We start from the raw sequence: 17,354 nt of genomic DNA, 5'->3' as shown, positions 1-17,354 counted from the left end.
TTAATAATTTATTTATATTTATTTTCATTTAACTAAAAAAGTTATTTCCCAACTCAAAAAAATAAATAAATAAATAAATAAAATAAAGAAACGTTCATTTATCGTTTGAGAGATGATTCTACTGAAGTTATGTAAAATTTCTATTTAGTGTCTTCAGCTGTAAAGCTAATTGTGGTGTTCCCTGAAGAGAAAAAGTGGTTCTTTACCCATTTGTGGGTCTTCTAACCTAACCCTAAAAGAGATCTAGAACGATTGAGCACGCTGCGTACGTAAAGCGTACATACAACAAACATTAGGGACAACCAGATATATAGAAATACGAAACATAGTGTAATAATGTTTCATGAAACTTCAGATTATGGCTTCATGAAAATGGTACGCGATTGACATGATGATGTCAAGAAGAGGTAGCAGGTACTAGTATTTAAGAGAGGAGCCAGGAATGGATGGTACCCCTTAATCTTAGTTTTTTAAGGAAGTATAAGATGTTGATCATTATTTTTGGTGACTGATTCATAGTTTCAATAGGTTGAAAAAATAATTGCCATTTCAGTCGTGATACATTTATTCTGCCGAGTTTTCGACCTAGGGACTAGGACATCTTCAGGGCTGGTTTACAAAGTAATATTTTTACATTAAAGGGTTGGTGTGTCTTCTGTCTTGTCTGTTCATGGACTGAGTGTGATCGGTCTGTCTGAATAAATGTAATACGACTGAAATGGCAATTATTTTTTCATCCTATTGAAATATAAGGTATTAGTTGGGCATTTTCAAGCATTGGAAGATTTGGCAGCTCTTCCGCAGGGACACCTTTCTATCTTCCTTGAATGTAGGTTACTCAGGAACCAGTTAATCGCACCATTCTCAGTGTGATTGCGGGTCCAGAAAAATGGTTATACGATATGTTTCCTTAGGGGAAACCCAAAAGAAAAACGTCCCAACATGTTAATGCAACAGTATTTGGCTAATTCTCTTGAGAGAGTACCTAATTTCTGAATCTATTGTTTTTCTCGAATTTCCTTGTTACTCCACGGCCTGTCTTTCAACGGGAGCACGCGCACACAAAGCGGGTTGCTGATGATGATCATGAAACGGGCGCCCTAGAACGTTTAGCAACTATGTCAGTTTAAAGGAGTGGACCATCTCATCCTTTAAATATCCCAATAAATCCTGTAACTTTTCAAGGCAAAAGTATAGTATCCACCAGTTTTGTAAAAATCCAAGCACCTGTTGAACTTTCCCAGAGTTATCATTACGAAGAAGAAAGGATGACGTTAAATGATTGACGATCGCAGTGGTAAAAAGAAAAAGGAAAAACAATCAAATAGAAAAGCAAAAATAAAAATAAAAAAGAATCTTTAAGAAAACTTTGGTAAAATCTCAATCAGGTCAAACAATTTCCTAACTTTTCATTTTGTCAACTTAATCGGTTTTTAAAAGTTAGTGTCAAGGTGAGAAAAAGGAGCTTAATAAAGCTCTAACTTGAGTTATTCAAGGAAAATTATTTTATTTTTAAGCCTATTTATTGGACAACCACATTACTATGGACCCTAAACTGGACCAATAAACAATAGCCACTGACAGATAGATTCATGTTCACTATTGATTCAACACCATCAAATTGGAGCTGGATTATCAGATCGTGTTATAATTCAAATCTTTCTAAAATTTGCTCAAAACTATGTCATATTAATATGTGTTTAATATAAATAATATAACATAGAATGATTTTGGGGAATATTGTGGTGCGGTCATTAAATTTAAACACAAATTTAAGCTATAATACATCATCATAGCTTTAAAATTAAACTCCACAAATTTTTACAATACCCTGAAGAAGGTAATATATTTATACCGAAACGTTGGTATGAAAAAAACCAAAAATTTGTGTTTAAATTTAATGACCGCATCACAATATTCCATAAAATCATTAATAAACAACGGTCGAATACCAAAACTATCATAACATAGAATATTAATGAAATCAGCAAAATCTGCTTTGTAAGAGTCACATTGTACTCTTATAATTGCATAAAACTATGCTTAATCTCAGTATCATAACTATTGTTGTTCATTCTTTTTGGTAACTGATTCATACTCGTAGTTTCAATAGGATGAAAAAATAATTGCCATTTTAGTCGTGATACATTTATTCTGCCGAGCTTTCGACAAAGATACTTAAATCAGAAACCAACACACAAAAGAAGGAAAGTGCTAGAAATGATATACATATCTAAGACAGAAAACAGTTTAAATTTCATGTACATTTAAACAATACGAGGGTCGTTTGAAAAGTCCATGCAAAGTCAGAGAGATAGCACCACTGGCGCGTATCGAGGTTATGTTTAGTTAGTAGCATCTCTTGGAAGAACACACACCAAGTTTCAGCCAGATCGGTCTATTTCTTTGTGTTTGGCATTCGTTTGAATCGAGGAAGTCGAGTGATTTCCAAAAAATGGACGAAAAAGAATTTCGTGTGTTGATTAAACACTACTTTATGAAAGGCAAAACGCCTCAGGAGACTAAAGAGAAGCTTGATAAACATTATGGTGACTCTGCACCTTCGATTAGAACAGTTTATAAGTGGTTTCAAAATTTTCGGAGTGGCCATATGGGCACAAGTGACGCTGAACGTTCTGGACGCCCTGTTGAGGTTACTACTCCAGAAATCATTGATAAAATCCATGATATGGTGATGGGATGACAGAAGAGTGAAGGTGCGTGAGATTGCTAGTGCTGTGGGCATCTCGAATGAACGGGTACATAATATTTTGCATCAACATTTGGACATGACAAAGCTATCCGCAAGATGGGTGCCGCGATTGCTCACGCTTGACCAAAAAGGAAATCGTGTGAAGTGTTGCAAGGACGGTTTGCAGCTGTTCCAGAAGAATCCGCAGGACTTTAAGCGTCGTTTTGTCACTATGGATGAAACATGGATACATCACTACACTCCTGAGACCAAAGAACAATCTAAACAATGGGTTACCAAGGGGGGAATCTGCGCCAAAAAAGGCGAAGACCGTTCCTTCGGCCGGAAAGATTATGGCGACTGTCTTTTGGGATTCGCAAGGAATAATCCTCATCGACTATCTGGAAAAGGGTAAAACTATTACAGGTGCATATTATTCATCGTTATTGGACCGTTTGAAAACCGAGCTGCAAGAAAAACGCCCACGATTGGCCCACAAAAAAGTCCTTTTCCATCACGACAACGCACCAGCTCACACCTCAGCAGTTGTGGTCGCAAAATTAATGGAAATAGGGTTCCAACTCGTTTCACATCCCCCCTATTCTCCAGACTTGGCTCCCTCGGACTGCTATTTATTCCCCAATATGAAGAAATGGCTGGCGGGAAAAAGATTTTATTCAAACGAGGAGGTGATTGCAGAAACGAATGGCTATTTTTCAGACTTGGACAAATCCTATTATTCGGAAGGGATCAACAAACTAGAGCAGCGTTGGACGAAGTGTATAAGCCTAAAAGGAGACTATGTTGAAAAATAAAAAAGGTTTACCCCAAAAAATTAAGTAGTTTTTATTTTTGCACGGACTTTTTAAACGACCCTCGTATATACGCAAACTTACTACAAAATACTTGACAATTGGCAACACTGACTTCCACACAACCTAACACATATCACACACAGACCGATCACACTCAGTTCATGAACAGACAATACAGAAGACACACCAACCCTGTAATGTAAAACTATTACTTTGTAAACTAGCCCTGAAGATGACCTAGTCCCTAGGTGGAAAGCTCGCGGCAGAATAAATGTATCACGACTGAAATGGCAATTATTTTTTCATCCTATCATAACTATGTTAGAGAAGTTTTATAATTCGGAGTATCAATAAAAAAAATGTATCGATTTTCACAAATATATCGAGCATTGAAAACGTTATTTTTTATTAATTATTGAAACGATACTTAAGAAATAATACCACTTTTATAGGTTTCACTGGCAACCCTGCAAAACTACATTGACATCATCGTCACCCAAGAGCCCCTAGTAAAACGGTTTACTATGTCGTTTCTAGAAAACTACATTCCGTTTCCCCCACCACATCATGACAGTGACCATATCATGTAAAGTTATGTTACCTTTTTTTTTTTGGAACCAAATCGCCCTCCCTCCCCAAAAAAATGTTAAAATTGTAGGAGAAACCTCGAGAATTTGTGACGTCACGTGACAGTGTCCGCACATTTTTTCTAGTTGTTGTTCTTGTGACTGCAATAAAATAGTTATTATTCATTGATTTAATTACTTTTTTTTCCATTTTTCTTTTTAATAATTAATAGCAATAAATCGTGTATGAATGAGAAAGAAAAAAGGCAAATCTAAAGATTAAATACAATAGACTAACAAGAATGTTTTTATAATTGCATGTAGTCATGCTAATTCGACATCAATTTTCACTATTCTAAGACTGACTTGCTGATTATTTTCTTTCCCTATGTAATAATATTTTCCCTTTATTGCAATTTTCTGTGTGTACCTTTATTTTTCCTTCTCTTGTCGGGGGGGGGGGGGTTGACTTGTAATTACTGCTCCCCCCACCCACGAAACTTCCGTAGAAAACGTAAATAAGAACTTCACACTTCCTGTATTTAGACTCTCGCCAAATTTGTTAACAGTCACTTTACGATTTATAATGCGTCTCTAGTCTGGGATTTCACAGCCATGTTCCATGGCTGCCCTTACGCGATGCACAACTATGGTTTGCGCATATAAGTGACTTTTCCCGGAAGTAGTGGCAGCATATTATGCGTATTTTTTTTACGAATACATACCTGTATATACGGAACTACGAATGAATACGAATTTCCCCAATTTAAATTTCACTTCTAACAGAATTCCCTTTTTCTTTTTTTTTTTCAGGTTATCCAGGAAGTCATACTTTCATCAATATTTCTCATTGCAATCATCTTGTCCATCATTGACCATCACAAACACATTCCATGACCATTCCTCCTCGGCGTTTAAATCGCTGTTAGCTTTTCTCTCTCCTCCGATGAAGAGAAAAATTAGTCCCGAACATTATTTGGGGATTAATGGTAACCCATTGGGTAATATATTAGTAATATAACAGAAATTAAAACTATTACTTCGTACTCCTTGATTTTAATTTCTGGGCCCTCTTTCTTGCTATTAAGTAAAACTTTAAGGCTGCAAATATTTACAAATTAAAAGCTGGAAAGAGTTGCCAGTGAGAAGAGGAATAAAGGGAATAGGGAGAGGGAGCAAAAAGGTTTTTTTTTCCTTTTTAAGTTCTCTCACTACTTAAAGCCTAAACCACTTGTTCTTTTAATTTTTTTATATTTCTTTAACCAGCCTTTACAAGCTCGAAGATGCTTTAAGCCTTTACTAGATGGGAAATTCTGCAATATAGGACGCACTACCTAATTTTTCATAGAGCTTCTTTAATTATTCTGCTTACTACTCTTGGGAATTTTCTTTCTTTTAGGTAGGCATTTTTAAAAAACAAAAAATCAGGAATAACCAATACTTGATCCAAATCAATCCTCCATTAATTCCCTCACCAGTTGTTTCAAAGATTTCTACCCAAATTTAAAAAAAAAAAAAACTGGGACAATTTTAGGGAAGATGTATATCCATCTTTTTCAGGGTAGATTAGATTAGATTAGGGCGGCCTCAAGAAGGCCTACGCTACTGCGACCCGTTTGGATCTTTAGTAGTTCCCCAGCTTTAGAGCTCGCCCTCCAGACCCGTCCGTTTAATCAGACTCTTGATTCTGGGAGAGCGACTCCTGGGTAAAGTTCACAGGCCTTAGATTTTTCCTCCCCGAAAAGTAATCCTTTTTCCGGGTAACTACACAGATCCTCTTGGAACAATAGAATAAATAGGAAACTTACTGTTAGGTAACAAAATCTCTCCTCCAGTGTCTTCGAGGGAGGTACAACCTGTTCCAAATGCAAGCTGCTAAATAACAAGGCTTCCCCAGGTATGTGAAACGAGCTGCCTGCGATCAGGGATAGCCACAAATCTAATGCCAAAATATCCCTTGTGTTTCGACTCACGCCCACCATTCCTATGTTCTGAAGATGGCTTTCCCTCCCCCTGAAGAGTTTGCCTTAACCCCAATCGAAAGGAAAGTCCACTTATCGCCACACGGTTAGCCTGTTTGTCTAGACGGGGGAGTGATGTCAAGGAGAGATAGACGTCAGCTATTGCCTCCCCTACTTCCCACCTTATTTTAAGCTGAAATCATATGGAAATGGCCATCGTCTGGTTTTATTTCTTTTGGTTTAGAGTTAGCCAAACAAGCTTTCTTAAATAGGATGAAAAAATAATTGCCATTTCAGTCGTGATACATTTATTCTGCCGAGCTTTCGACCTAGGGACTAGGTCATCTTCAGGGCTAGTTTACAAAGTTATATTTTTTACATTACAGGGTTGGTGTGTCTTCTGTCTTGTCTGTTCATGGACTGAGTGTGATCGGTCGGATTAACAGTAGACACCAACCCTGTAATGTAAAAATATAACTTTGTAAACTAGCCCTGAAGATGACCTAGTCCCTAGGTCGAAAGCTCGGCAGAATAAATGTATCACGACTGAAATGGTAATTATTTTTTCATCCTATTGAAACTATGAATCAGTCACCAAAAATAATGAACAACAAGCTCTCTTAATTTTTTTACTATTCCAAAATATAGATCAGACTCTACGCTTAAATAAAAATGTAGAAAATATATGAAATATTTAAATTTGTTATTTTATTTAAAGCTTAATTGCCAGCGCAAGCGGATTAAACGCAAAGTAAAGCGTTTTCTTTCGGCCAAGAAAAAGAAACAACACCGTTAAACTTTCCTGGTTTTCGAATATTCCTTTGAAGAGGAAATAAAGAAATACAATTTCCTTAATTTTTTTTTTTTTTTAATCCTGTAGAAGAAGAAGGAAGCTGAAGAAAGAAATGGTGTATAACTGAAAGACGAAGAAGAGAAAGAATCTAAGAAGAGGGTAAGGTTCCCTCTGTACAAAAAAGTAGGCTGAATTATTTTTTATACGAAAAAGCGGGCGCATTTCTAAGAGGTAGTACCAAAGTGAAAGACAGTGGGTTAAACGTAGCAGGATCTGGGTGGGGGAAAAACTGGAGAAAGATAAAAGGCTGAGGGGAGGAGAATGTGTGTGTGAGATGGAGAGAGACAGAGAGACAGTATTTCCAGGATGGAGAGGAAGTTAGGAAGGCTGTAACTGTGTGGGTGTGGGGGCAGTTGGAGGCAGGCAAAAAAGACAACTACACTTAGGGAGAGACAGAGAGTATTCACCGCCTCCAGTTAGAAAGGAACTGGTCTCCAGGACTGCCAACTTACTATGCACTCTACCGTCGTCTCTTTTCGTCCAAGCTAAGCAACATCTTCCTGCTCTATTATATACGAATATATATATATATATAGAAGAACACTTCCTTCTCCACAACAACACTTTGCAGGAACTTGAATTATTGATAACCTATCTGGTAAGCATAAGGAAGCAGGGTTGACTTCCTCATATATCCCAGAGGTTTCTACTTTATAGCCAGTGAGTATCCCCTCCCCCCACACGACATGGTCCCACAGACCATCGCTGGTATGAAGATAGTAGTCATCCTCTTTGTCCACACATTTTAGCTTACCTGCAGAAATAGTAGCTTCCCTTGTTCCTACCATAAAACGATTTCATCCCCACCCCACCACCATACAAATTCCTGTCTTCAATGTGCTTTCCCCGAAACAGCCCCTCCACTTAGTCACCGCAAAAATAAAGAATCAACCAAAATCGCAATCCTATTCACCGTTTCCTTGTTTTTCGTGGAAGTAAACTCTTAGGAAGGTCTTCCGGTTCTTGTACATGGGACTAAGGTTTTTCTTTTCTTTCTTTCTACTTAATGTTAGGCTTCTTACATTATCGTTCTTTGAGAACTTAACCAGCGGACTTTAACCATCTCTACTTAGAATATACTCCTTTATTTAAGCCTTCATTTTCTTATGGAATCAGCAGAACTTTTTCTAATATTTTTCCTATTTTAGTTTTATTTTATTTAATATAATAATTTTGGATTTCCAACCTTATTTCACGATTTTCTTATCTCTTGAGGGCCATAAATGGTACTGAATATTTTGTAAGACCCATTTTCAATGAAAGAAAAAATAATAATAATAATTTGAGAAAAATTCAATCTTTTTCCTATTACAATAATCTACATTTTAACGGGCAAATTTTCTTTAATCACCGCATTAGAAAATGCATTTAATTTTTCTCCACCTTGGGCTTTACCTGGACAGAAGACTTACATGGAACCCCTCATACTCGACTTAAGAGAACAGAACACAACAGACGCTTCCGACAACTGAAAAGACTACTCGACAACAGATCAAAACTCACGCTAGACAAAAAAAAAAAAAAAGACTTATATATGTAAGTATATTAAAGCCAGCCCTGGGCTTATGGCATCGAACTGTGGGGGTTCAGCCAAACGCTCTAATCTGCAAAGGATCCAGAGTCCTTGCAGTCTAAAATCGCTCTGCAGTTGACGCTCCTTTCTACGTCACCAATCAAACCATTCACACAGATTTGAACATTCCTTTCGTCTCACAAGTTGCAAAAACACGTTACAGAATACTCCATCTTAACAACATCACAATCCCACTTGTACAACATCTATCTTCAAGAATATTTCCAGACAACCCTTCTAGGACAGTCTTAAAAGACAGTGTGACCTCGCGATCTCCACTCCGATGAAGAAAGTCAATAAAATTTAGAATGCTTTTAGAGTGTTACCGCTGGGTAACTTCTCCATTCCGGATATGTGTGACTGTTGCTTACTGTTATCATTGTTGCTTATACTCGTAAGCAATATTGCGTTGATTGTAACTAACTAAATGATTAAAATAAATAAATAAATTTCTCCATCTTTATGCATTTTAATGTGGAAAACCTCATTAAACTGTTTCAGCAATGCTGTTAAACGAATTTCCCTTTTGGAAGAATAAAAATTAAAGTTACTGATATGCATTTATTTGAATTAATCAATAATCGTAACAATATAAGAATTTCTTTTAAGTAAAAACAGTGCACAGTTGGTTAGAGGAATTCCTCCAAAATTAAGCCTTATTAGCTTTGATTTCATTTTTAAGTATTAAGGTTACCCCCTCACTAACATAGACTTAAAAGAACAGACGCTATCGACTACTTTAAAGACTCTTAGACGATAGATCAAAACTATCTCTGGACAACAAAAGACTGATTTATACTTCTATTTTGTGAACCCATCTGGGCCGTATGGAATAGAGCTGTGGGGTTCAACCAAACGCTCCAATCTTCAAAGGATTCAATCGCTACAATCTAAAGTACTATTGTACACCCTCCTTTTTATGTCTCCAACCTGGACTATAAAAATCTTTCTTCAAGAACTCTTCCTGACAACCCGGACAAGACGCATTAAGAGACAGTGGCCTCGTGATCTCCTCTCCAGTTAAGAGAGTGACTAATCATCTAATATTTGGGAGCGTTACCACTGGAGGTAACTTCTCCACTCGTTACCTTATCATTTCTTACACGGTTATCACTGTTACTTATAGCGCTAACGCGCTGATTGTAGCATAAATAAACGCAAGAAGAAAAAAAATAAAGTATTAAGGTTGATTACTTTTATGATAGAACTCATGAGAGAGAACTCTAGGAGATTTATTAAAAGCGAATCATCTCAGAGGAAATACTGGGTTCGAATCCAGCTGCTGGTCCTTAGAAGCTCCTAAGAAGGGACAAATCTGAGCGGCCAGATAATTTTTATTTATTTTAATGTTTTTTTCTGAATTTCCCGCCACCAAGAAAACAGATTCGTTTGATTTTTTTATTTTCTAAAAAAAAAGTAAGGAAATAAAAAAGAAAACTTGTATTATAAATGAGCCAGAGTTAGAAAAACCTGTTCAAACTTTTCTCCAGCGGCAATGAAAAATATTTTACAGAAATTCCACATAATTTATAGTAAGATTGATATTTTATAGAAATTTTAGAGGAGCGGTGGAGATGGAAAAAGGGTTTTCAGTGTTGCACAGGTGTGCTCTGGAGGAAAACGCCTAACTTCCGCTATAAAAGCAATAACTGATTAAGTCCTTTTTAATGATGGACTTATACTATCGCACAAGTAGGAAGTGAAACGGAAGTTCTCCAAAAGAGCTATTAATTATAAAGAATATAGAAATTTCCCGAACAGAATCTAATGAATCACCATTAGGTTATTGGCTTATTTTACTTGTTTTCCAATAAATAATAATTTTGAAATTATTTTTATCTTAATATTAATTTGACTCTTTTAAATCTATAATTGGGAAATTCAAGAATAAGGTAAACGTTTAGGTGCTACGAGTACATGATGGTTACAATCAGATGGTTGCGTTGACCTCATTTTAGCACCTGCCACATTGATTGGGTTTTGATTACTTGCTTATATAATTCGATCTGTGTTTCTCGATTCTAAAAATAATTGAAGAGAAATCTCTTTTAAGTTATACGATGATTATAATTTCCAATCAATGGATGTAACATTCATTTTATCGCACCGGCAAGACCAAATGAGAAAAATGTCAGGTGAAGAAGTTCATTAAGGGCTATTCGCCAAAGCTGACTGCAGATTTAATCCGTGAAGGCCCGCGTGGGGCTATAAGGATAATTGTAGGCCTATTAACCGGCCACTGCAGGCTCAGAAAACATGGGCCTGGCACATGATAGCCTTTTGTAGGTTCTGTCTGGAAGAGGAGGAATCGGCGCTGCAAGTGTGTCAGTGTGAAGGGCTTGTCTGGGTTAAGGATGTTACTTCTTGGGGAGAGAAAAACCAAGGCCTAGTGAGCTTTACCCAGCGCTCTCCAGAATTAAGAGTCTGATTAAACGGACGAGCTATGGAGGGCGAGCTCTAGAGTAGTGGGAGCCACAATAGATCCAAAGAGCTCGCAGTGGCGTAGGCCTTAAAGACCGCCCTATTAGAATCTTAATCTTAAATGAGAAAAATCTATAAATTTTCTTCTGTTGAAACAGGTAGCTGGAGTTTACGGTTGTCCAGATTGGTGGTACCACAGTATAAGATGCGCGGAGAGATAGCAATATTAGAATGTCATTATGAACTAGAAGGTGACAATTTGTACGCAGTAAAATGGTACAAAGAGAATGAAGAATTCTATAGATTTGTACCAAAATCAAATCCAAAGCAAGTCTCCTACAAAGTGGAAGGAATCAAAGTTGATGTAAGTAGATAGTATTAAGTTACAAAATTTTTCTCGCATAATTTGGAAGAGTGATTCTGAATAATTCTTGCAGGTAAGTTGAAAAGAACTGTTTTTTATAGAATTGGGAATAAATAATAACAATATGAGAGAAGAAATTTGCTCTCACCATACTGAAAACACCTGTAGTCCACAACTGTGTCAAAATACATAGAATTCTGTATAATAGAAAACGAGATATAGCAGCGTGGAGATCCCGTGTACGAAAATCCAGGCTGCTGCCTCTTAGATTTTCTCTTCTAAGGAGCTTCCTGCAGCTCACTATCCGGTGATGGAAATTGTAACGAGAGAACACTGTCCAGAGCAAGACCAAGAATGCAATAAAAAAAAAGCTCCGGGCACCAATAACTATTGCGGTACTATCCCCGGTCTATACCTTTAATGGTTAATATGAGAAATTTACAGTAAAGTACGTTTGCTAGGCGCCACGGTAGCCGAGCGGTTAGAGGCTAGACCCGCAAAGCTAAGATGTATTGCGGTACTAGGCTATATCCCCTGGTCTATACCTTTAATGGTTAATATGAGAAATTTACAGTAAAGTATGTTTGCTAGTCGCCACGGTAGCGGAGCGGTTGGAGGCTAGACCCGCAAAGCTAAGATGTATTGCGGTACTAGGCTATATTCCCCGGTCTATACCTTTAATGGTTAATATGAGAAATTTACAGTAAAGTACGTTTGCTAGGCGCCACGGTAGCCGAGCGGTTAGAGGCTAGACCCGCAAAGCTAAGATGTATTGCGGTACTAGGCTATATTCCCCGGTCTATACCTTTAATGGTTAATATGAGAAATTTGCAGTAAAGTATGTTTGCTAGTCGCCACGATGGCCGAGCGGTTAGAGGCTAGACCAGCAAAGCTAAGATGTATTGCGGTACTAGGCTATATTCCCCGGTCTATACCTTTAATGGTTAATATGAGAAATTTACAGTAAAGTATGTTTGCTAGTCGCCTCCGTCCGCGACACTTAATTGGTAATTGGACGTTAAGCCCCGCCTGAAAAAATAGACGATTACTTTTCTTTTTACTTTTTTACAGAGATTTCGACTTCACTTATGTTTCCGACTTCCACTACAAATGCTCCTCGAATATCGTAATCCTTATCCAGGGATTATCTCAGCGAAAGAGATATCAAGGATCTAAAAACTCAAATTTAAACGTTTGATGCGATCCCAATTATTATCCAAATGTAACAGGAAGTGAAATATTTAGTTCTCCAAAAAGGAAAACTTCCACTTTAGTAGAATAATTTTATTTGTAATTTCCCGCCCCCTACCACCACAAAGGGAGAAAATTGGAGAAGAAAATGCGAAACCTAAACTTTTCATCAATTTTCTGGCTTCCAAACTCTTTTACCCTTATCTTGGTGTTGCCCTTTTTCTACCATTGCCAGCACTATTTAAAAGATAATTATAATGACCAACAGCCCTTTAACCATCCCAGTGCTAACTTTATTTCAAAAAATAAATTATAGTAATTTATTTAGACAAAGTTCTAATAAAGACAATTAAATATTGTAGAAATTAGCTCATGTTTTTCTTATTTAATGAAAAATCATGGTTATTATGGTTAATAAAAGATTAATTATAGTATTTTATTATTTTTAACTTATTTTTTAACTGTAAGAAGAAAATAATTAATTTTTTATCCAATCGCCCTAAAACCGGAAGTAAAACTTTGGTTTTGATTGATTTAATTTTTCGTTTAACGATTTTCCTTTAATAGTTTTTCTATAATCACAAATAATGTAATTTCCACTTTTGTGGCTTTGGGGTGGGAGAGAGAGGATAAAATTTTGTTTAGAGCGTCTTTAACGGAAGTATGCAAGTGCTGTGGTTATGAAGCGTGGATTTCTAAGTGAAAGATCCCCAGTGTAGCTACTTTTTTTTATTTATTTTTGGTAGAAAAAAATATTAATAAAGGATTTGCTTTCGTCCTCGTCACCTAATTTATTATGTACGTTGTGCCTCTAATTTCGTTAATGATGAGCCAAGTTTGGCCGATACTTGTTAGCTATTGATTTGATGAACGAATAGACTAAGTACTCATAAGCTAGAACATTAAGTGGAATAAAGAGAATCGATTCCACTACTTGGCCTTAAAGGCGTTCCTTTCTTTATGTAATGCTTAAGTGATGAAACACTGTGATGTACTCGTAATTCACAAAAATGATAAAGAAAATAGGTCAATTGATGACATTAAAAATAATTTGAAGTTTCAATCCCAGGTTTGTGTCAGATGAAGAACAGTTTTACTGTATAGTTCTTGGTACATAGATTCCAGTAGAAGCGATAAGATGAAGAATACCTTGGCTTCAGGTTAAATAGGATGTTGTTCTTTTGCCATTCTTCTGTTTCCTATTTGATATTATGATTAGTGTGATAAGTACTAAAGTAGATGCTGGACTCTTCCAGCCTTGCTTACTTATTGGACAAAGGAAAACTAAGGCAAACTGGGCTACAAGACTAAAGTAAAGTAAAGAAATCGCCTATTTTTTCAGGCGGGGCTTAACGTCCAACTACCAATTAGGTGTCGTGGACGAAGGCGACTAGCAAACATACTTTACTGTAAATTTCTTTTATTAACCATTAAATAAATTCCAAGGCCTAAGTCTGGGAATCGTGGAATTGTGGAAAAATTACCACAATACATATTGGACTAGTAAGACTATTATTTCCTCTTCACTCACGTGACTCCAAAATGACTATGCCCAACAAACTCATCCTTTACAAAGTGGCCATCAAGCCGATGTTACTCTACGCCTGCTCCGCTTTGAACCTGCACTTGTAGTAAGTAGTTAACATTAAGACATTCCAGGGACAACACAGAACAAATTTCTCAGACTTAGCTACTGACTCTCCACGATGCACTAAAATTGACCCACTCAACGGAGAACTGGCACACTCCTATATCCAAAATCGTCTCCTGAAACTCCTTACTATTCTAGACTATAATCCTAATCCACTCAACCGAAAAAAGCCTCCTACAGATCCTTCTATACCCCTACAGGACACAAAAGACATCCTTCTTTAACTTTCTACACTATCTGCAGGTTTTTTCCTTCCAATTTCCCTGCATTCTGTATCCATCATATCATAACTTTTCTAAACTATTACTTGTTATGAAAGTTACAATGTTTTGTACATTAACACTTCGTATATTTATTTTTTTTTGTATAAAGAATATTTAAATTATAATAAAGATTTATTCTATCCTATTCTAAGACATCATCAATCTCCAGTGATTCTGTAGGGACATCGGCGTGTTTTACGGATGGACGAATAAAAAGATATAATTCTATTTCCATAATCTCTTATCTTAGAGACAAGCGTGATCAAGTACAAGGTAAAGTAGATCAGGGTGACTTTGATGAAGCCAGCAGCCCCTTTAAAAGTTATCACCAAACTTAACGAGACTTCCCCAAAGCTGTTCTGTGTTTATTACGCGCCCCCTCCTCACCTCCAATTTCCCTGAAACTATCAAACTCCACCAGGTTTGTCGTGAAACCTAGAAGTGTAAAGGAACCATGGATTTCTGTGTCACATTTTCCCGCCGCCAAACTTCTCTGCATCATCTCGCGCCCTACATTTCCCACACTATCAACTTCCGCTCTAAATCCTCCCTCCTCCCCTCCCACTCACTTTGAGCCATTATTAATGTTGTTGACAGACGACTTTCTATTCAGTCGACTAATGATATTAATGGTGTTGTTAAAATTCAGATTTGAATTTTGCACTCCGCCAGCTGTGCCACGATCCCGTATCCCTCTTTTCCCCTCTCTCTCTCTCTCTCTCTCCCTCTTACTGTCATACACACATACACACATACACACACACAAACGTTCACACGAACCAACCAAAAACCATCAGCCAAACTACTCTCCGTACCTGTACAACCTTCAGCCAATCACAACACCTCTCTGTAACAAACTTTCTCTCTTTAAATTCATTTAATTTCGAGCCTCTTCTCTCGAAATTTTCAATTTCTTTTATTTAAATACATCAAAAGAATTTTCAACTAGAAAGAATGTTTCACCTGAAAAAAAAGAAAAAAAAGCAAAAAGCAAAATGGATGTCAAAGAAAAGACAATTATCCTGGAAAGACAATTATGTTGTATGTAACATGGATGCTGGAAGGCAATATCCAATAAATGGTAAAAAAAATACTGCAGAAGATTCAGTTCATTATCTTAGGACTAGCGAAAATCTATTTCCGGCTGTGCGTTAAGCAAGTGAGCTACAGCAAATTTGCGTTGCATAGCTACTGTGATGTAGAATGAATAGAACAAGATGACCGAATACAAGAAGATGAATACAAGAAGATGAATACAAGAAGATGAATACAAGAAGATGAATACAAGAAGATGAATACAAGAAGATGAATACAAGAAGATGAATACAAGAAGATGAATACAAGAAGATGAATACAAGAAGATGAATACAAGAAGATGAATACAAGAAGATGAATACAAGAAGATGAATACAAGAAGATGAATACAAGAAGATTAATACAAGAAGATGAATACAAGAAGATTAATACAAGAAGATTAATACAAGAAGATGAATACAAGAAGATTAATACAAGAAGATGAATACAAGAAGAAAATTCATTTTAGAACAAGGTTTTCCGGGTGGAAGAAGTATTTGGCCACTTCCGTTTGAAGTGCTATTGCAAGAAACTGGTACCGTTTCACCCTGAAGTGTTCAAAACCAGATCATGTTTTTTATTTTAATTTTAATTTGAGGCACATCAATGGCGCCCAGAGCTTTTTTTTTCGGTACACTAACGACTTCTGGATAGTATTCTCTCGTTACTGTCCATCACCAGGACAGTAGAACCGTAAGAGGTTCCTAGGAAAAGAAAATCTAAGGGCCTGAAGCTGGATTCTCGAACCCGTGATCTTCCCGTAGGAATCCAGTAATGTCACTATTTTCGAATTCCATAATTTCTAAAGGGCGACAGTCATTACTTAAATTTTTTTTTTTTTTTTCTATTTTCACGTCAAAGACGCACAAGCAAATAAATTCTATGATAATGTAATTAAAATAAGTTCAGCTAGAAAAAATTAATTGTAGGCACGAATTGATTAGATCGTGAAGGTTACAGCAATCAAGGGTGAGTACAGTATCGGATGCTGGGAACGTTTGCGGTCTTTAGATCTGTGACTACGCTCCAAGGAAGTTAATACAACTATAATCACTATAATGGAACTTAATTTACAGCATCTGTTTATTGTTAAAAGCACGTCCCATTAATTAAAATTAAGCATTTATTAGAATATTTATTTTCCAGGTAGTTCCAAAAAATAAATAAATAAATAAGCTAGCTTCCCTTAATTGGAAATAGTCTTATCGATCTATCTAATTCATTCAACGCTGGATATTTATGCAATTCAATTATCGACTTCTGTTTGGTTAGCGGCACAAATGCAATTAATTTCAAAAAGGTACTAGCTGATCTAATTTCTGATTCAAGGATAATTTTCAACCAAGAAAAGATCTAATTAGCTTCATTCTGCATTATGCTGATCAATATTTCATTCCAAGCTCAGTCTTCGGAGAACATATCCTGGGAGAATCAGTAATGGATTGAGAAAAAAATCCAGTAAAATTTGAGAATTTTTAGATTTTCCTGTGTCACAAAATAGATTCTAATGTAGAATAAAATTATCTAAAATACCATTATTCAGGTTACTGTTTAGGAATGTTAAGTTAAGATTTTGGGCCAAAATAGATAGATATCACTACGTCAGGATCAGCTGCCAATACGTCATATTATGTGTCATCACCTGTCACCCATATTTGGAAGGCTAAGATAGGATATAGCTTTGTACAAAGGTGAAATAGCCGGACTTCCGTGTCCGTACGTCAGTTCTCTTGCTTATAAAGATTTTATTTCAATTATTTGTTTGACGCTACTTTATTTAATATTTCATTCCTTGAATATCTCATCCTTAGTTTAACTGTAATGCATAGATAGTTCGAGACTTATACGAGGGTCGTTTGAAAAGTCCGTGCAAAGTCAGAGAGATAGCACTACTGGCGCGTATCGAGGTTATGTTTAGTTAGTAGCATCT

The 17,354-nt window shown here is 36.5% G+C and overlaps 2 protein-coding genes across 5 annotated transcripts in view; one reads left to right on the top strand and one right to left on the bottom strand.

Annotated features, from left to right (window-relative positions):
- Nucleotides 1-11,305, top strand: part of LOC141454022 (uncharacterized) — an 82,946-nt gene extending 71,641 nt beyond the window's left edge. Inside the window, exon 3 of the mRNA XM_074127768.1 lies at nucleotides 11,040-11,305. Within this exon, the coding sequence (XP_073983869.1) occupies nucleotides 11,040-11,257 (218 nt within the window). The 3' untranslated portion in view covers nucleotides 11,258-11,305. The remainder of the gene's footprint in view (nucleotides 1-11,039) is intronic.
- The window catches only part of LOC141454021 (uncharacterized), a 301,530-nt gene that overhangs the window by 138,536 nt on the left and 145,640 nt on the right, over nucleotides 1-17,354 (bottom strand). The gene's annotated exons all lie outside the window — the stretch shown is intronic.

This window comes from Rhodnius prolixus, unplaced genomic scaffold (genome assembly GCF_049639745.1).
Source record: "Rhodnius prolixus isolate KJV_2025 unplaced genomic scaffold, Rpr scaffold_9, whole genome shotgun sequence".
NCBI lineage: Eukaryota > Metazoa > Arthropoda > Insecta > Hemiptera > Reduviidae > Rhodnius > Rhodnius prolixus.
The sequence above is the reverse complement of the archived record's forward strand: the minus strand, read 5'-3'. Positions and strand labels throughout refer to the sequence as shown.